General features: G+C 37.7%; 1 protein-coding gene and 1 pseudogene across 1 annotated transcript in view; both read left to right on the plus strand.

Moving 5' to 3' along the window:
• LOC120861069 (GPI-anchor transamidase) overlaps nucleotides 1-22204 on the plus strand; it is a 145240-nt gene that overhangs the window by 36238 nt on the left and 86798 nt on the right. Inside the window, exons 6-9 of the mRNA XM_040236739.1 lie at nucleotides 1409-1505; nucleotides 5405-5522; nucleotides 5729-5839; nucleotides 16875-17047. Of these exons, the coding sequence (XP_040092673.1) occupies nucleotides 1409-1505; nucleotides 5405-5522; nucleotides 5729-5839; nucleotides 16875-17047 (499 nt within the window). The remainder of the gene's footprint in view (nucleotides 1-1408; nucleotides 1506-5404; nucleotides 5523-5728; nucleotides 5840-16874; nucleotides 17048-22204) is intronic.
• Nucleotides 20158-20266, plus strand: LOC120861071 (annotated as a pseudogene).

The raw sequence follows: 22204 nt of genomic DNA on the forward strand, positions 1-22204 counted from the left end.
GTGCAGTGCACAACCCATAAGTCATATATGATAGCCCTGAAAATCAGTACCTAAATCTTTAGGTTGTGAGAATGAAGTGAATTAATATACACAATGATTAAGAATATTGTGTGGTGTATAGTAAACCTCAATAAATAATACCTATTGCCATTTTTTATCATTATATTAGCGTAATTACAAGCCTTCCTATTACATAGGCTGGCAAACTTTTTCTGAGTCTGTTGGTACTCTTTCTGGATAACTGCAGGTATGGGAGAAATTCCAGTGTTAAAGATTGAACTGGCAAACCATTGCCCATGGAAGGGCTACCTGTTTATGAAATAAAGTTTTATTAGAACATGGTTGCATCTATTTGTTTTATGTATTCTCAAAATATATAAATTTGTTTTAAATATTGTCAAAATATATGGCAGAGTCCAGTAGTTGCAGCAGAGACCAAATGGCTCACAAGCCTAAAACATTCACTACTTGGCTGTTTACAGAAAAGTTTAGGTGCTGACTTAGGTGCTGATTTTCAGGGCTATCATATATGACTGAAGGGTTGTGCACTGCATATAAGTGTCTGACTAGAGTGGGGAGTGCCCTGCTATAGAATTGTGTCTAATGAGGGAGGAAATATTTTTTATCCCACAACGGCATATACTAACCACTGTTAAGCTCATAGGACTGCTTATATTCTGAGGGAGCACTGAAATAGATAGATTTTTCTACTTTGATAGGCAGTGGGAAGTACCTTTTAAAATTTGCACAAAAGGCCTATATTGGCATGCTAATGATGGTCTTACTCATACATTTCTTACTTTACAGCTGAGGAAACTGTGGCATAGAAAGGTTACTTGCCTAAGGTAACACAGTCATTAAGTAGTAAAGCTAACGTTTGTATCCAGGCAGAGAGCATGGCTCTCTCGTACATTTTGAATGTCATGATCTTTTGGTCACTCTCATAGTACAGTGGCTGATGGTTATAAAAACGTAATTTTTTAGGTGAAAACTGCATTTCCTAGAGTTACAACGTTTCAAGTATACACTGCGAACAGTGCTAGCTTACTAAGGGACTAGTTATTGTCTTCAACTCCTTTCTCACCAAAAGTGTTTGCCTGGTATTTGAGAAATGTTGATCTATGGAACTCATTTCTGACATAATAATGGAGCCAGTGAAAAAGTATAAATATGTTTTTATAAAACTGAATGATAAGAAAGCTCTTAAATATATATCTATATTTTACACAGTCTATCATTTATCTGTTTAATTGGTAGAGTAGAAAAATCAATTACTTTTAACCCTAGAGTATATAATAACAAGTGATGTTAAAATGTTGCCATGAATGAAGTGAATGTTAATATCTAGATGTTTGCAGTTTGCATTTAAAAAAAGTGTCTGTTTGATCTTTCTGACCCTTCCTATAAGGACATGGTGGAAATGGTTTCTTGAAATTTCAAGATTCTGAAGAAATCACCAACATAGAACTTGCAGATGCTTTTGAACAAATGTGGCAGAAAAGACGGTAATAAATAACTACTTTTCATAAGATGAATTAGTGCCTAAGTTTCCATGGTTAGTAGAGTTACAAATCTTATGAGATTTAAATTTATTTTTATGTCACTTCTTCTAACTTTAGATTGATGTTTGTTGTTTCTATTGAACTGGATTATATATATATTTTTAGCAATTACACATTATAGCAGTAGTTTTATTATATTTTACAGAAGTATGAACTGAATTCTTTTTAAAGGAAAAATTTAGATTTCTTAAAGGGCATGGAAAAAGTTCACCTTTTAAGATCTTATCTCTTGTTATTTCTCATCCTTTTTGGAGAATATAAGATTCCTAATAACCAAGTGCCCCATTATTTAGGGGGCTTGTGAACATACATTTATTTCTTATCTTGTATTTATTCTTACTTTTTGCACATTCTTGAACTCTTCATGTGATAGCAATATATTATTTCTTCTTTGGGAAAAATGCTGAAATTAGTATAAAATTTGTAGCAGCTCACATTAACAATGATATATTATTAGTAATCTGTGGTAAGCACTCTTTTAGTTAAAATTTGTCATATGGACTTAAGTGAATTTAAATTAGCAGTTGAACATACAGATGGCTAATAAGCACATGAAAAAATCCTCATTATCACTAAATATTAGAGAAATGCAGATCAACACTACAATGAGATACCACCTCAACACCAGTCAGAATGGCCATCATCAAAAAATCTATAAACCATAAATGCTGGAGAAGATGTGGAGAAAAGGGAACCCTCTTGCACTATTGGTGGGGACCTAAATGGATATAGTCATTATGGAGAACAGTATGGAGATTTTGTAAAAACTGGGAACAAAACTACCATTTGACCAATCCCACTACTGGGCATGCACCCTGAGAAAACTACAATTCTAAATTCCTGGGTCGGGATTCCTGGGTTGGGAAGATCTGCAGGAGAAGAGATAGGCTACCTACTCCAGTATTCTTGGGCTTCCCTTGTGGCTCAGCAAAGAACCTGCCTGCAATGTGGGAGACCTGGGTTCAATCCCTGGGTTGGGAGATCCCTTGGAGAAGGGAAAGGCTATCCACTCCAGTATTCTGGCCTGGAGAATTCCATGGACTGTATAGTCTGTGGGGTTGCAAACAGTCAGATACGACTGAGCGACTTTTACTTACCCCAGTGTTCATTGCAGCACTGTTTACAATAGCCAGGACATGGTAGCAATCTAAATATCCATCAACAAATGAATGTATAAAGAAGCTGTGGTATATACACACACACACACACACACACACACACAATGGAATATTACTCAGTCATAAAAAGGAACAGATTTGAGTGAGTTCTAGTGAGGTGGATGAACTTAAAGCCTGTTATACAGAGTGAAGTAAGTCAGAAAGAAAAAAGCAAATATTCTATATTAATACATATATATGGAATCTAGAAAAATGGTACTGATGAATGTGTTTGTGGGGCAGTAGTAGAAATGCAGACATAGAGAATGGATTTGTGGACACAGCTGGGGAAGGGAAGGGTGGGACAAATTGAGAGAGTAGATTGAAGCATAAACACTACCACATGTAAAATAGATAACCAGTGGGAATTTGCTCTGTGATGCTGAGAGCTCAACCAGGTACTCTGTGACAACCTAGATGGGTGGGATGGGATGGGAGGTGGGAAGGAGGTTGAAAAGGGAGGGGACATATGTATACCTATGGCTGATTCATGTAAGGCAGAAACCAATAGAACATTGTAAAGCAATTGTCCTCCAATCAAAAATCAATTTAAAAAATAAAGTATCAGTTGAACTGCTTTTAACTTGGTTATGCTCAATAAATGCTTATGGTTTACCTTCTAAACATATGGCACAGAGGGGAATAGGATGCTTACTGTGCCTTCAAAGTGTTTAAAATCTAGTAGAAAAGAGAAATATGTACACAGCTATGCTACAAATTGGAGAAGGCAGTGGCACCCCACTCCAGTACTCTTGCCTGGAAAATCCCATGGACGGAGGAGCCTGGAAGGCTGCAGTCCACTGGGTCGCTGAGGGTCGGACACCGCTGAGTGACTTCCCTTTCACTTTTAACTTTCATGCGTTGGAGAAGGAAATGGCAACCCACTCCAGGGTTCTTGCCTGGAGAAGCCCAGGGACTGGGGAACCTGGTGGGCTGCCATCTCTGGGGTTGCACAGAGTTGGACACGACTGAAGTGACTTAGCAGCAGCAGCATGGTACCAATTAAATATTCTAAATACTGGCTTATAAGCATAAGGAGAATGTAAAGAAGTATTGAGACAGCTTTTGCTTGGTACTGATTATATCTTATTCATCGCTCTGTTTCTTGAATGTACACTGGGCACGGGCACTGTGTTGCCTTGTGTTGTTGTTCTGTTTAATTTTAATAACTCCATGAGGCAGATACGTTGTGATTCTCATTCTTATAAGTGTGTAAATTGAGCACAGTTTAAATAACTTGCCAAACTGTGCACAGCTCTTAAGTGCTAGTGCTAGGATTCACATCTAAGCGGTCCTGTCCCAAAGCTTACTCTCTTAATTGTTTTATTGTACTTCCTCTCGTAACCTTTAGATGGTCCTAATCCCCAAAAGTATCCACAGATTTTTGTCTCAGAACAAGTGTGTCATATTAGTTGTACCTTCTATCATCTGCTTAGATATCATTAAGATTTTGTGCTTTCTTTTTGAGTGTAGTGTTAGCTGTTTACCTAGATTCAGTATCTGAGAAAATATTATCTGCTTCCTGTTTTCACCTTCCTCAGTGAGGCAGCTCATTCTAAAATGTAGAGCTGATTATGTTATTCTTTCACTTTAAAAAAGCCATTGATGGCTTGTTCAGATTTATGGGATAAGATCCAAACTTCACACAGGATACTTTATAGATTGGCCCTACCTTGGTGGCTTGGATGGTAAAGAATCTACCTGCAATGCGGGAGATCCAGGTTCAATCCATGGGCCAGGAAGATCCGCTGGGAATGGCAACTCACTCCAGTACTCTTGTCTCGAGAATTCGATGGACAGAGGAGCCTGGAAGGCTACAGTCCATTGGGTCACAAAGAGCTGGACACGATTGAGCAAGTAACAAACTACCTTTTTGAAACTAATTTCTTTCCATTTTACCAAATTAATTCTAGATCTGAACTGCACCATACTATTCCTTTACCCCAGACATTGATAGTTTTTATGTTTAGGTGCCTTAATATAGGCTTTTTCCTCTGCTGGAATGTGCTGTTCCTTTTTTTGTTAAAGAACATTCATCTCTCACTGCTCTTGCCAGACACATCACCTTTCTGTAACCTGCCTTTCCCTCTGTTTCTTTCTCAGTGCTCTTGGAACATTTTTGACTTTGTTAGACTCTACACTCGTGAGGGCAAGGACTGTACTGCATCCCCAGCTTAGTGTCAGGCATGCTGGAGGCCCTCAGTAAAATTTGTAATACTCATCATATTCTGATTCAATTACATGTTTATGTTTCTGTCTTCTAGTTAGATTTTGAGATTTTTGAGTATGGTGACTGTCATATATATGTGTGTGTGTGTATTTTTTTTTTTTCTAAAACTAGCTCAGTTTCTAGGATTGTGTGAGTGCCAGAGAAGTGCTTTTTGAATTAAACATTTGTTTGGACTCTGAGTTATGTGTCATAGATAGGGGAAGAGAAAAGAGTTTGGGCAGCCACTTTGTGGTACAACCACTGTACTCTGTTGAAGTGGTTTCCCCAGATATGACTGTACCTTTAAATTTTCTAGTATAGATTTGTATTGGGAATTCTATTGAAAAATCTCAAATTTTTAGCTGATGAAATGATTAAGATATGACTTAAACATCTTATGGAAGTATTATAAAATATTAATCAATGTATGATTAACAGCATGATTCATGTCAAAGATACTATCACTTTTCTTTCAGCTACAATGAACTACTATTTATTATTGATACTTGTCAAGGAGCGTCCATGTATGAGAGATTTTATTCTCCTAACATAATGGCTTTAGCTAGTAGCCAAGTGGGAGAAGATTCACTTTCGGTAGGTACATTTTCCTTTTCCTGTTTGTAAATAGCATTGTTGTTGTAATATGTAGCTATTACTGAAATTACTTATGTGCTTTATAAATATATGTTATTTCTTAGACTTTATATCTTAGATGGAAATTTTGATTATATTTTAAATATTTTGTTTTAATGATCATATCTCTTATTAGACATGTACTTTTTTCTTTTGGTTTTTCATAGCATCAACCTGATCCTGCAGTTGGAGTCCATCTTATGGATAGATACACATTTTATGTCTTAGAATTTTTGGAGGAAATTAATCCAGCTAGCCAAACTAATATGAATGACCTTGTAAGTATTTGCTTGATTTGATTATAGCACGATAGCTGTGCTAACCTTTATCATACTCTTAGGGTATTCTTCCTTATGCTGAATGATGCAAAAGCAATTTCTAAGAGGGAATTTCTTTGTAATACTGGCCTGCCTCAAGAGACAAGAAAATTCTTAACCATCTAACGTTACATTTCAAACTAGAAAAAGAAGAACAAGGCCCAAAATTAGTAGAAGGAAAAATAACAAAGATCAGAGCAGAAATAAGTGAAATAGCAGCTAAAAAGGCAATAGAAAAGATTGATGAAACTAAGAGCTGGTTCTTTGAAAAGCTAAACAAATTGGCAAATCTTTAACCAGACAGACTTATTAAGAAAAAAAGAGCCCAAATAAATAAATTCAGAAAAGAAAGAAAGCAATTACAATCAATATCACAGAAATACAGAAGATCATAAAAGAACATTATGAACAGTTATATGCCAACAAATTAGACAGCCTAAAAGAAATGTATAAATTCCTAGAAACATGCAGTCTTCTAAGACTAAATCATGAGGAATTAGAAAATCTGAATAGACCAATTACTAGTGATGAAATCGAATTAGTATCCCCCTCTCCCCACCACATGCCAGCAAACAAGAGTCCAGATCTAGGTGGCTTCACAGGTGATTCTGCCAAACATTTAAAGAAATGTAATACCCATCCTCAAGTTATTCAAAAAAATGAAAACAAAATTGAAGAAGAAAGAACACTTCCAAAGTCATTTTATGAGCCTAGCATCACCCTGACACCAAAACAAAAGAATTGATACTACAAAAAAGGAAAATTACAACCTAATATCCCTGATGACTGCAGATGCAAAAATCCTCAACAAAATCCTAGTAAACTGAATCCAGCAATACTTTGAAAAGGGTCATGCAGCATGATCAAGTGGGATTCATTCCAGGGATGCAAGGATGCTTTAACATTCACAAATCAATTATGTGATGCACTGCGTTATCAAAATGACTGATAAAAATCATATGATCATTTCAATAGATGCAGAAAAAAGCATCTTACAGAATTCAACATCCATTTATGATAAAAACTCTTAGCAAAGTGGATGTAGAGAGAATATCCCTCAGTATAATATAGGCCATATATGAAAGATCTATAGCTAACATACTCAGCGATGAAAAGCCGAGAGAAAGCTTTTTCCTCTAAGATAAAGAACAAGACAAGGATGCCCACTCTTGGCACTTTTATTCAGTATAGTATTGAAAGTCTTAGCCACAGAAATTAGACAAGGAAAGAAGTAAAAGGCATCCAAATTGGAAAGAAGTAAAATTGTCACTAATTGCAGGTGATGTTTTATAGAAATCCCTCGAGTCTCCACCAAAATACCATTAGAACTAAAGTTGTAGAATACAAAAATTCAGTAAAGTTGTAGGATTAATATACAAAGATTGATTGAATTTCTACACGCTAATGAACTATTAGAAAGAGAAATAATTAAAGCAATCCCCCTTACAGTTGCATCAAGAATTAAACACCTAAAGATGAATTTAGCCAAGGAAGTGAAAGACTTGTATTCTGAAAACTCTTAAGAAAAAAATTGATGATGACACAATTAAGGAGAATAAATCCATGATTCTGATTTAGAAGAATTAATATTGTTAAAATGTTCCAAAATCCAAAGCAATCTACAGATTTCATGTGGTCCGTATCAAAATACCAAAGGCATTAAAAAAAAAATAGAACTAGAACAACTAAATTTGTATGGAGCCGCAAAAGACCCCACCCGAATAGCTAAAGTAATGTTGAGAAAAAAGAGCAAAGTTGGACATGTCACACTCCCTGAATTCAGAAAACTATACTGCTAAGCTACAGTAGTCAAAACAAGTGTGATACTGGGAGCCCTCTTATAGTTGCTAGATGGGATGCTGTCTACCCATGATGAATCGTCTAATAAAGCCCAATACATTTTCTAATTACTTCACTGAATTTTAGATTTTAATAGGTGCTAACAGTGAGATTCGGAGAAGGCAATGGCACCCCACTCCAGTACTCTTGCCTGGAAAATCCCACGGATGGAGGAGCCTGGAAGGCTGCAGTCCATGGGGTCGATGAGGGTTGGACAGGACTGAGCGACTTCACTTTCAATTTTCACTTTCATGTGTTGGAGAAGGAAATGGCAACCCACTCCAGTGTTCTTGCTTGGAGAATCCTAGGGATTGGGGGAACCTGGTGGGCTGCCGTCTATGGGGTCGCACAGAGTCAGACACGACTGAAGCCACTCAGCAGCAGCCTCAGTCAAGAATAACATGCTGGGAAAATGAAATTAATGTGACCGTGACTCTAATGATGGCAAATATAAGAGGTTCTGTCCTTTACTTTACTTACTTAAATAACTCTTTACATCCCAATAAAATTGTTTTCTACCTTAGGGCTGAGTTTTAGTGTTAAAATTTTCTTTTTCTTAGTGCCTTTCACAGTGCTCAGCTAGACAGAAGGATAGGAGGCCTCTGATGAGTAATGGTGTGCCTGTTTCCGTAAGCTTCTACCCCCATCCAATTTCACCTTCTTGGGGGTTCATTATCAAAACATTGGCCCAGAGATCAGTTGTGAACAACTTGGACACTGGAAAAGAAATTGTTCTTAAGGGCCTATGCAGGTTTTCAGCATCAACTAAAATGGCCCCATATGGGCCCCTTGCAAAGTTGGTGAAACGGATTTTTTTGGGTAAAGTGCTAAATTATTTCCTTAAACATTTAGAGGAACTCAGCTCCTAGTAAGAATTTATTTTGGCCTTATACCCTAAGCTAGATATACCCAGAGGGAAAGAAACAGACCAGCAACAGGTGGGTGGATGTCATTTCTTTTTGTGTCCCCAAACCTCTTCTGTTCATCTCAGAGTACTTGTAGATATTGGGACTTTGGAGACAGTTGTTCTGCACTTAATGTGTGTCTTTGTGAAACAGATTTCCTATTCCCATCTTCTTTGAGACTTAAGATCCGTTCTTTAAAAATGCAATTGTTTCTCTTCAGAAAAAAAAAGGGGGGGGAATATTTGGAGATTGGGCAGATGAAAAAATCTTAGGGGTGTTTTTCACTAATATTGGTAACTATAAGATCTCTGCATCTGTGTGTATCTACATATTTATGTTGTAGATACGCATGTGTATGTGTAACCTCTGGATGGTACTGCAAAATTATTTTGTAAAAGAGCTTTATTTAGTTTAACCTCAAGCTCATAAAAATTGGGCATTCTGAAATTCTCAGAAATGTTAACAGGAACTAACTGAAATGCTTTTCAAAATTATGTGATCTGAGATATTTTTAGTGAAGAAAAGCTAATTTAAGGTTGTTGGTTAAAACAAACATCTCTTTAGAATTATCAGGACTAGGCTTGAAAGAAAAATAATTGGGTATGATGTATCCCTAAGTAATCTAAATAATGCTAAGAGCAAGTAAGTAAATATGTTGTTTAATTGCTCTTTTGTGACCCCATGGACTGTAGCCCGCCAGGCTCCTCTGTCCGTGGGATTTCCCAGGCAAGAATACTGGAAAGGGTTGTCATTACCTTCTCCAGGGAATCTTCCTGACCCAGAGATTGAACCCATGTGTCCTGCATTGGCAGGCGGATTCTATAGATAAACATAAGTAGGGTAAAAAGCTTTTATTTAGTTGAGTTTTTCAAATTAGTTTCCCAAATCTTTTCAGTAAATTGAAACCTTAAAGTTTTGCTAAAATTAAGTTAAATGCTAGAAATGTAATGAATATCTATTATAGATCTCTCCAAATTAAAATACTGAACCATGGAATTATTGAACATAGGTTTGGGTCACTTTCTTTCTTTGGCCACAACTGCATAGCTTGTAAGATGTGTAATCTTAGGTCCCCAGCCAGGGATTGAACCTGGGCCCTTGGCCATGAAAGCATGGAGTCTTAACCACTGGACTGCCAGGGAAGTCCCCTTGGCTTCTTATTTTAGAAGAACTAAGATAAATTTGGGTTTATTAGTAAGGATGTACCATGTGGCTATACCTCCCACAGTCTCTAGTGATGGAGGCACCCACTTCCTTGGGAAAATCATGAGCGTTAATGAAAACCTTGGAATTTCTTGGAATCATCACTGTCCCTATCACCCGTAATCCTCAGGCGAGGTTGCAAGAACTAATGGAAAAAAAAAAACTGTATTCAAGAGGAACAAGAATTAATAACATGAGACTGAATGAACTGATAAGGATGATTTTAATTTTTATGAGTTTGTGTTTATAAAGTATTATGGGTTCTTTAATGTTTTTTTCCAGATTTAAAGAAATCTTTTCCCTTAAGCTGTCAACAACTTGGTAGGATATACCTTGGTGAATAAGGATGAAACATTTACTTTTTCTTCCTATCTGATCCCCAAAATTCAGAAACTCTTAGTGAATATTCTTATTTTCATTCTCTTTGTAACAGGACACAATTAGAAACATTGCTGTATTAATCTGTTTTGTCTGGAATGTTTTATATTTGAGAGAGGTGTACATCAACTCAGATATGACCAGATAGCTTCAAGAAAACTGCTTGGAAAAATCAACCTGGTACTTTGCTTTCAAAGTTCCAGGAAAGCAATCTTAAAAAAGAACTTACATGGTCAATCATTATTCTTGTTGCACTTCTGTAAAAATCAGGCCAAGTTTAATATAGACAAATTAGTTTTACTGTGATTAGTGAAGTCGCTCAGTTGTGTCTGACTCTTTGCGACCCCATGGGCCGTAGCCCACCAGGCTCCTCCATCCATGGAGTTTTCTAGGCAAGAGTACTGGAGTGGGTTGCCATTTCCTTCTCCAGGCGATCTTCCCGACCCGGGGTCCCAGGGATCGAACCTGAGTCTCCCGCATTGCAGGCAGACGCTTTACTGTCTGAGCCACCAGGGAATCCCAATATCTTGGTTTAAAAAATGGGATAATCATAGAGAGAAATATTATATTTGTACCTTTATAGACAATGGACTCTAATTGTCTTTTTGGTCTTATGTACCTGTAAACTGAAAGTGAATCCTGGATTTGGTTAGTTTCCTCAGATGACAGTGACTCACCAAATTAACGTTTCCAGTTTCCTCTCATCGTTTTGATTTGAGATCACTAAGAACAAAGGCAGCATCCCTGGTAGCTCAGCTGATAAAGAATCTTCCTGCAATGCAGGAGACCCTTGTTGGATTCCTGGGTTGGGAAGATCCCCTGGAGAAGGGATAGGCTACCTACTCCAGTATTCTTGGGCTGCCCTGGTGGCTTAGTCGATAAAGAATCTGCCTGCAATGCGGGAGATCTGGGTTCAGTCCCTGAGTTGGGAAGATCCTCTGGAGGAGGGCATGGCAACCCACTCTTCTGGCCTGGAGAATCCCCATGGCTGGAGGAGCCTGGTGGGCTACAGTCCATGGAGTCAGAAAGAGCCAGACACATCTGAGAGACTAAGCACAGCACAGCACAGTACAAGAACAAAGGCAGCCTTTGAGCCCCATTAGAAGGGACCTTACCAAGTATTTCTGACTGCTGACACCGCTGCAAAACTAAGAGGTATTTAGCCTTGGGCACACATCTCAGAGCCAAGGAGGATTCTGCCTGACCTCTGGTCCTGTCCAAATGCTGGAGACCTCTGAATCAACCTGACAAAAAAGAGAAATAACTGACATTGATGTAAACTGCTTCTGCCCATGATGACAGATTGATACTTCATACTTTAACTGAAAGCTCTTCTTCTTTGCTTTCCCTTCTTTAGTCTGGCATTTACCTGGAAAGATAACACTGTTATCCATATCTCCCAAGCCATTGCTTAGAGGGATAACCTCTGATATTTAGAACAACTTTTTATTTCAGATTTAGGAGAAAATCTAACTGACCTTTGGCTTGATGGGCAAAAGCAATAGAACTTGCAAATGAATCCATTAACAGTGCCACCTAAGTGGAAGTAGTTTGTGCCCTGACAGGATTTGTCTTGGTTTGTGATGGTTATTTTCCTTGGGTCTGTGAATGCCTAGATGACTGGTATATAAGCAGATAATACCTTTTAGGTTATCTAACTGTGCCCCTGTCTGTTCTAGAAAGGACCTAACAGGAAGCATTTAGGATTTGAAATTGCTTCCTTTGGCAGGGCTAGTTTCACTAATTAGGAGTAAATAAAAATGAGAATATGATCAGAAGCCTCTCCGTAAATCTTAAAAGTATTGCAGAACCCATTGCGAAAGCACTAGCTGCCTGGAAAGCTTTCTTAGGCTGTGGCTGTAGTTGTTCTTGATAATAGAATAGTCCTTGATTATCTGTTAGGTCAACGAGGTATCTGTGCTATGGCTAGTATTACTTGCTATACCTGGATTGACACGTCTATGGAAGGTGAAACTCCATTACATAAGATCACTGAAAAAAAAAAAAAAAAAAGATCACTGAGCAAGCCAGTTGGCTTAAAAGGCTAATTCCTTCAGTGGGGTCTTTGGTTGTTTTGAGTATTGGGGACCATGACTCTGAAGTGCATTCTAAGCATTGGGGATAATCCTGCTTATAATAATCAAAGTAATCCCCATGGTGGGTTGTATTTTCTCAGAAGCTTTAAATTCATATTTACAGCTGCTGACCACCAAGGAAATGACCTCCCTAAGACTAGAAGGTCAGAAATGGAATGAAGAAATATGACCAACTTAAAATTTATGAACCTGGAACCAGCATCTCTGGGTGTCATGGGAATTAAGCAAAAATGTTATGGTTTCTCTTTATCCCCCATCACCCCAGAGGCAGTTTGCATGATTAAACTCTTGCCTTTCTATTGCCCCTCCCCCTAGAAAGGAAGATATCCTGGCCTAAAAAGATTTCTTTTTTTTTTTTTTTTTGCTAATAGCTACCTTGCCTTACCTTTTTTCCTATGAAAACCTATTTTGTACAACCTCTTAGAGAACCCTTTCAGTTGCTGGATGGGATGCTGGCTGACTCATGAGTTGGCCTGATAGAGTCAATTAGATCTTCAAATTAAAAAAGTAATTAACAACAATATGGTTCTGGCACAAAAACAGATATAGAGAACAATGAAACAGAATAGATAGTCCAGAAATAAACCTATGCTTGCATACTTGTTGATTTACAGTGAGGAAGTAAGAATACAGAATAGGGAAAAACGCTCTCATGCACCTCGATGTTCATAGCAACATTATTTACAATAGCCAAATATGGAAGTAACTGTAAGTCTCTACCAATAGATGAATGAGTAAAGATGTGGTATATATATATACAATGAAATATTACTCAGCCAAGGAAAATAATGAAATTCTGCCATTTGCAACAACATGGGTGGACCTAGAGGGTATTATGCTTAGTGAAATAAGTGAGAGAAAAGACAAATACTGTATACTGTCACTTATATGTGGAATCTAAAAAATAAAACAGAAAGAGAGTCAGAGACAGACCAAACAGAAGGTTGCCAGATGGGTGAGTTAAGGGGAGGCACGGGTGAAATAGGCAAAGAGGATTAAGAAGTATAAACTTCTAGTTATAAAGTAAATAAGTCATAGCAGTATAATGTATGGCATAGGGAATATAGTCAATATTTTAATAACTTTGTATGATGGCAGATTGTAACTAGACTTCTCATGGTGACCATTTCATAATGTACAAAAATGGCAAATCACTATGTGGTGCATCTGAACCTAATGTAATTGTGTCAGTTATAATTCAGTTTTTTTTTTTAAAGTGAAAGTATGTTTTTTGTTTGTTTTTTAGCAGCAAGGAAGAAAATGTTTATTGTGTACTTAACAAAGCCCACCAGGTTGTTCACACAGGAATACCTTCACTATACCTAGAACTTTAATTTTATCTTTGTTTAGTTTATCTTTTACTTTGTTTCTTCAGCCTTCGATCTGTTTTGTCCTTGTTTGACATTTCATTTTCTTAGCCTTCCCCTACCCATTTTTCCCCCCTTTGCTTCTTAATTTATATCATGAACTCTTCTTATTTCCTATTGTTGCTTTCCTGAATCTGGAAGGCACTGTGATGTTATACAAATTACTTAAGCTCTTTGAGCTTTAGTTTGAAGGGGAGATGATAATTTTTGTATACCTCAAAGTTACTGGTAAACTTAAATGAGAATACCTGCAAACAGCTTTGCACGGTTCTTGGAACACCTGTGTACTATAAATTAGAGTTGCTCTGCCCTTCCCCATCCCTCTCCTGTCGTGTTGGTGATTACCTGTGCACATAGTCTTGTTGCCACAGGTGGGCAAGTGCTGTGGCCTCTGGGCCTTTACTAGTGGGCCTGTAATGATTTCCTTCCAATATCCTGGGCTTCTCCCAAGCTGGGTTCTTTGCCTTACACATCTCTACAGCTGCTCCTTTATTAGAAATGCTCTTATTTCCCATCTGTAATCTTCCTTTTTCTTTCAAAAAATGGCTTAAGTCCCACTCCCTCTTTTTTCTTATCCTCAAACACTTAGAAGTTTATTTATTTCTGAATTAGAATCTGTTACCTTTTTTTCCTACCTTGCTATGTTTATTCATCTCTGACTAGACTTGAAGAAAAGACCCAAGTCTTACCAGTTTTTATATCCTCTATGAAAGGTAACCATATGACATATGTATAATGGGCAGTTTTTATGCTTTGCACAGTGAATGAACGTGCGTCTGGCATTGAGGTTAGCAGACATTTGATCCTGCCTAACATGTCCATAAGACATTTGGTTCATGGCAAAGGACTCATCTCACATGATAGTAAAGTAATGCTCAAAATTCTCCAAGCCAGGCTTCAGCAGTATGTGAACCGTGAACTACCAGATGTTCAAGCTGGTTTTAGAAAAGGCAGAGGAACCAGAGATCAAATTGCCAACATCTGCTGGATCATCGAAAAAGAAGAGAGTTCCAGAAAAACATCTATTTCTGCTTTGAAAAACATCTATTTCTGCTTTATTGACTATGCCAAAGCTTTTGACTGTGTGGATCACAATAAACTGTGGACAATTCTGAAAGAGATGGGAATACCAGACCACCTGACCTGCCTCTTGAGAAACCTATATGCAGGTCAGGAAGCAACAGTTAGAATTGGACATGGAACAACAGACTGGTTCCAAATAGGAAAAGGAGTACGTCAAGGCTGTATATTGTCACCCTGCTTATTTAACTTCCATGCAGAGTACATCATGAGAAACGCTGGGCTGGAAGAAGCACAAGCTGGAATCAAGATTGCCGGGAGAAATACCAATAACCTCAGATATGCAGATGACACCACCCTGATGGCAGAAAGTGAAGAGGAACCAAAAAGCCTCTTGATGAAAGTGAAAGAGGAAAGTGAAAAAGTTGGCTTAAAGCTCAACATTCAGAAAACGAAGATCATGGTATCTGGGCTCATCACTTCATGGGAAATAGATGGGGAAACAGTGGAAACAGTGTCAGACTTTATTTTTTGGGGATCCAAAATCACTGCAGATGGTGACTGCAGCCATGAAATTAAAAGACGCTTACTCCTTGGAAGAAAAGTTATGACCAACCTAGATAGCATATTCAAAAGCAGAGACATTACTTTGCCAACAAAGGTCCGTCTAGTCAAGGCTATGGTTTTTCCAGTGGTCATGTATGGATGTGAGAGTTGGACTGTGAAGAAAGCTGAGCACCAAAGAATTGATGCTTTTGAACTGTGGTGTTGGAGAAGACTCTTGAGAGTCCCTTGGACTGCAAGGAGATCCAACCAGTCCATTCTGAAGGAGATCAGCCCTGGGATTTCTTTGGAGGGAATGATGCTGAAGCTGAAACTCCAGTACTTTGGCCACCTCATGCGAAGAGTTGACTCATTGAAAAAGATTCTGATGCTGGGAGGGATTGGGGGCAGGAGGAGGAGGGGATGACAGGATGAGATGGCTGGATGGCATCACTGACTTGATGGACGTGAGTCTGAGTGAACTCCAGGAGTTGGTGATGGACAGAGAGGCCTGGCGTGCTGCGATTCATGGGGTCGCGAAGAGTCGGACAATGACTGAGCAACTGAACTGAACTGAACTGAACTGAAAGGATCCTTGAAATTTGGCTTGTCCAAATGTCCATGAGCATATTTAGTTCATGCCAGATGGTTTTGGACAGGACCAAATATTAAGGACCTTTTGACATGGACCAAATGTCCTGTAGGGGTCCTTGGCAGTTCACTGGCGTGGAATATCAGGTATAAGATTGAGCTAAAAGTTATTGTGAGATCTGTGTAGTGATGAAGTTTTAGTTTTCAGACTATTCCTTGGAGCACTAGCGTGTCTTGAGGTGCTTTGGGTTTATGGATAAATTAAGAAAGGTACTTGATTTTTAGAATAGTTTATGTAGCTTCACTGCAGGAGAACGTGGGGTAGATAGCAAGGCTATGCTTTAGCTTCTTGCAGTCCAGAGCAGCTCTGATTTCATCATCTTTACATACTTGGCTATTATATAATAAGTATTTTATTGGAATTTAAAATTTGAATGAAGGATCATGGTTGCAAAATGTTTAAAAACCTGCTCTGGTAAGATGATTCTACTGAGATGGATATAGATGCAGAAAAAAGCAGTTCTCTTATCATAGTGTTGCCTGCGAGTTCTCATAAATTTCCCTGGTGGCTCAGATGGTAAAGAATCAGCCTGCAATGCAGGAGACCTGGGTTCAGTCCTTAGGTTGGGAAGATCCCCTGGAGGAGGGAATGGTTACTCACTCCAGTATTCTTGCCTGGAGAATCCCATGGACAGAGGAGCTTGGTGAGCTCCAGTCCTTGGGGTCTCAAAGAATTGGACATGACTGAGGGACTAACACTTTTGCTTTCATACTTTGTAGCATATGATTTTAAAAAGGGAATGTTGTTTTCCTCCCTGGCCAGCTTCCTGTTTTATGAATAACCTATTCTAATGTCTGTAAAGCTTTCTTACAGTGTCAAGCAGTACAGTAGCAATGAAAGTTTAATCTTTAGAACTACAATCTTTGATCTTCTTTAGGTTGGGAGAGTTTTAAAAATATACTACAGTCTACTATGTTGTGTTAATGAATTTAATATAAGCTGTATGAATATGTAGGCATGTGTATTTATTATTGATATACATCTTTTTTTCAGTTTCAGGTATGCCCCAAAAGTCTGTGTGTGTCTACTCCTGGACATCGCACTGATCTTTTTCAGAGGGATCCTAAAAATGTCCTGATAACTGATTTCTTTGGAAGTGTACGGAAAGTGGAAATTACAACAGACACTCTTAGTTTGCAGCCAGATTCAGGAGTCATGGAAAGCAGGTATTCATCTTAAATTATTTTTTGAATAGAGTATTCTAGTCTCATGGTTTGTAAATTTTTATGGATATAATAATGAGATGAATATTTGTATTTATAAATAAAATTGCACCTTTCTACCCATTCTTCTACCCATTCTTTAGTTGGTTCTTTGCTTTTCAGATTAATGGGCAAAAGCTCTAAATATCAGTGACAAGCTAAGATTTTGATCAGGGTTATGTTGTAGCTCCAAAATATGATGTTTGTAAGTAGTGTGAATTCAGACTTGCTTTTAAAAAGACTAAAACTTCCCTGACAACTGATTATATCTGAGCCATACTTTTCTGTCAGTAGAGGTGTATATGATGGTGCAGAAAGCCTTTATAACTGGGCAGGACATTTCAAACATTAATACTCTAACAAATGTATATGTTGTCACCTATTGCAGTAGAAGGTATTAAATGACATAACATTGAATAGGGAAGCTGGCAGCTGGGCATTTAGAGTATAATAGGCCCTAGGAATCTGGCAGAGGCAAGGCAGATAAACATAGAAAGGGGAGATGAGTGCCAGGAGAATATAGATGCCAAATGTATACTTCAAACTCTAGCACAGTGCTTCTGTTTTCAGGATTTCTCTGGACTCCACCAGTCTGATTAGTTCTTTGCCGTGTATTTTGTTTCCCAGAGTCTGGAGGGTTTATGAGTCTGGTTCAAGCCTATCTCTGGCTTTTGTCTAGTGTTGTGTTCTATTAAACAGTTTATCTGGGGCTGTTGTGAATTTGAAGTGGCCTTTTATGAACAGGTGCCACTGTTCAGGATTTCTGTGGGGTCCCTTAGTTATTAGTTAGGGAAAGGAATGAGAGAAAGAGAGGTAGGTATACGCCAAGTACTCTTCTCTTGAGGAGTGGATTGTGTGTGAGTGAGTAGTGTGTGCATGTGTGTGTGTGTGTGTGTGTGTGTGTGTGAAAGAGAGTGAGAGACTGAGAGCCTGGTTAATTTTGGCTATGTGACTTTAGAAGTATGGCAACATACTTTGTTCGGGGTTAAGTAGTATCTCAGTTAATAGTCATTTTCTTGAAATACATAGAAATTGATATTGTTTGCCATTCAGCTTTGTTATTTGGAATTGTTTAATGCTATCTATTGGAAACACATACTCCAGGGAGCTTTCCTGGATTGCCAAATGGCAACATATAAATTACTTTAAATTTTGAAAATTTCACAGATTTGTAATTGAGGTTGTGAATGTTTTAGAAATAAATTTTAAAAGCTAGTAGTAAATGTATTTCTTATGAAGATTTGAAATTGATTTTATTATTATTTCCTATTATGATATTCAAAGTCTAGATTTTTTCGTTTTCAATTTCCTATGTCTGTTGGCTTTAAAAATATTTTCTCGAGACAACAGATGATATCCAACACCAGTATTACTTTTATTTATTATTTAAATACTCTTTCAAGTTGTTTTTGTAAAATAGCTAAACTATACCTTAATACTTAACAATTGAAATTGAGCTACTGTGTAGCTCATTTTGTAATTTTCCTTGAACCTAAGTCCATAATATACGGGATACACCTTTTGTTAACCATCTGAATATTGCATTAATTTCCTTTAGTGATAAGGGCTGTCTTTATACTTCCTCTGTACTTATTTTCTATTCTGTTCACTTAACACAATATTAAATATAATAGTTGTACAATAAAAATGATTTCAGTGGAATTCTACTAAATTTTATTATATATTCTGGAAAGGTGAAATTTTATCTCATGAGGTATCTCTATATAGTTCAAAAGCAAAAGTTGTTGGTGCTGATAATTATCTTCATTTATCTTTAATTGAGGAGAAAATTATTTTAAGCACCAATGCCAGATATCAGGCACTATATTTTGTTTTTTTAATTTTTATTTTATATTGGAATATAGTTGATTAACAGGGTTGTTGCTTTCAGATGCTCAGCAATGAGCAGACACTGTTGAATCAGAGCACCCTCTAGTGTTTATGAATAAATTTTATTTAGAACATTGCTCACAGATGGTTTCATAATTACTGATACTTGTTATCTAATTAATTTAGGAAGATTCAATTCTCAACATATTCCAGAAATATTTTCTTGGGTGGTACAAATATTATCTCATTATTATAGGTGCTATTTATATGCAAATATGAGTATCAGTTGGATGTTCGTTTAGAGAAAAGTATATTTAGAAATCAGCTATCACAAAAAGCTACTTTATTAAGGAAATTTTGGGCTTGAATGCATATGTAATTTTACAGATCTTAGGTTAAAACATCAGTACAATTACTGTTATTAAAATTGACAGTTAAGCTTTTTAAAATAATACTTTCTACATATATTAGGAAAATAATGGAACTCATTTTCCAGATTGTCCTTATTTCATATTTTGTATATTAGAGCAAGCTAAACTAAATTCCAATATGATGGAGAATCTTAGTACATAAAATTGACTGAAGTAGCTATATGAAATAATTGTTTTTTTATATGTTTTCCAACATACACATATTATATGAATAAGGTACAGTCATATACTTAAGTGATAATCATAACCTTAGTGACAACACTTGTTTCACCATGTATCTTACTGTGTTTTTAATTTATTAAAATGAGGCAAAATAAGGGATGGTTGCAATAAGCTTGCCTTATATAACTTGATTCTGAACTGTTTTATCCCAGTGTAAATAGGTTGACTTTAATAAATAAGCAGACAAACAGCCTCAAACAGTTGGACTTTCTAGAATATAGTAATAAGTCCATGCCAACATTACTTGGTGTACCAGAGTATCCTAGGGAAAATAGCCTATAGCTTGTGAATGTAAAAATACCCACACTAAAATGTAGAAGTGTAAATTCTGTAGGCATTGCCCAAGAAATAATGAAATCTTGGACAATATCAAGTATAAATGCTCAGTTTTTACCTTGGTTGGTTAGATGACATCTTACCCTGTCTGACTTTTGTGTTATGCTCTAAATTTAGGCACTTGATTTTATTAATTTTTTGTTGTTGTAATTTTATTCTGTCATACTATAGAATTTCTTTCTCTCTTGAGGCAGTCTTTAGCAATTGAAAAATTTGAATCTAACTGGAAATTTGAGCTGGATGCTTTTCTTACAGATCGCTTCTTGGCCTTTTGGCTAAGATCAAGTGTGTTCTTATAGATAGAGGGATGAAAATGACCTTAACAAGGTCAGTCTATGTTTTGGACACCAGAGTAGAACTCTTTCAAGGGCTGGGTAAGGAAGTCTGCAGCTCATATAGTCAGTCAAAGATCAGAAAGTTCCTACCACAGATTCTAGATTTTCAACCTTTTCTATGTGCTTCATGCTTTATATAAGGACTATTGCCTAGCCTTGTTGGATTGAAAATAATAGAATCCAACCTGAGCTAGCATTATTTCCTTAAAGATATCACTTATATAGGTATTCTGTGTTTATGGAACCCAAGGATAGCTTCCAGTAAGTGACTGGAATCAGGAAACAGAATTCAGTCAAAAATGTGGGCATTACTCTCTCTGTCTGTGTTGTTCTAGACTTTTCTTTCTCTCCTACTCTGAATGTAGGGCATAGCATGTGTCTACACTGCTCTTCTGGAGCTTTATATCCATTCTATTCATCATGATACTTTGGCCCCCTGATGCAAAGAGCTGACTCATTGGAAAAGACCCTGATGCTAGGAAAAATTGAGGGCAGGAGGAGAAGAGGATGTCAGAAGATGAGATGGTTGGATAGCATCACTGACTCAATGGACATGAGTTTGAAGAAACTCAGGGAGATAGTGACGGACAGGGAAGCCTGGTATGCTGCAGTTCATGGGGTTGGTAAGAGTTGGACACAGCTTAGCGACTGAACAAAGACTGATGATAAAGTGCAACTAGAGAATTAACTTGCTCATTCTCCATTTTAAGCTCCACAGGGGGCTTCTTGAGTAGCCCAGCTTGAGTCAGTTGCTCAACTCTGACCCAGCTGGGCAGTAGTGGGGTCATCTAGGGGTCATCTAGGTCATCAAAATCTAGGCTACTGGAGGGCCATCCCCAAGTGGATAAGATGAACCTTCCAAAATAAACTTGGAAGCTAGGTAGATACCCTCAAGTAAAAAATACGTTAATCTCATTTAATTCACATAATTATGAGGCAGGTGAAATTTTCCCATTATACAGATGAGTAAAGTGAGACTGAGAAAGGTTAAGAAACCTGGCTAAAGTCACACATCTAACAAATGGTGTAGTCAAGATATGAATTCAGGAATGCTTCCTACCTCTAAAATATATATATTATTTTATTCTTTTATAATTTCAGTTCAGTTCAGTTCAGTTGCTCAGTCATGTACGACTCTTTGTGACCCCATGAATCGCAGCACGCCAGGCCTCCCTGTCCATCACCAACTCCTGGAGTTCACTCAGACCCGTGTCCATCGAGTCAGTGATGCCATCCAGCCATCTCATCCTCTGTCGTCCCCTTCTCCTCCTGCCCCTAATCCCTCCCAGCATCAGAGTCTTTTCCAGTGAGTCAACTTCGCATGAGGTGGCCAAAGTACTGGAGTTTCAGCTTTAGTATCATTCCCTCCAAAGAAATCCCAGGGCTGATCTCCTTCAGAATGGACTGGTTGGATCTCCTTGCAGTCCAAGGGACTCTCAAGAGTCTTCTCCAACACCACAGTTCAAAAGCATCAATTCTTCGGTGCTCAGCTTTCTTCACAGTCCAACTCTCACATCCATACATGACCACTGGAAAAACCATAGCCTTGACTAGACAGACCTTTGTTGGCAAAGTAATGTCTCTGTTTTTGAATATGCTATCTAGGTTGGTCATAACTTTTCTTCCAAGGAGTAAGCATCTTTTAATTTCATGGCTGCAATCACCATCTGCAGTGATTTTGGAGCCTCAAAAAATAGTCTGACACTGTTTCCCCATCTATTTCCCATGAAGTGATGGGACCAGATGCCATGATCTTCGTTTTCTGAATGTTGAGCTTTAAGCCAACTTTGTCATTCTCCTCTTTCACTTTCATCAAGAGGCTTTTGAGTTCCTCTTCACTTTCTGCCATCAGGGTGGTGTCATCTGCATATCTGAGGTTATTGATATTTCTCCCGGCAATCTTGATTCCAGCTTGTGCTTCTTCCAGCCCAGCGTTTCTCATGATGTACTCTGCATAGAAGTTAAAT

The sequence above is a fragment of the Oryx dammah genome, unplaced genomic scaffold (genome assembly GCF_014754425.2).
Source record: "Oryx dammah isolate SB20612 unplaced genomic scaffold, SCBI_Odam_1.1 HiC_scaffold_11222, whole genome shotgun sequence".
Taxonomy (NCBI): Eukaryota; Metazoa; Chordata; class Mammalia; order Artiodactyla; family Bovidae; genus Oryx; species Oryx dammah.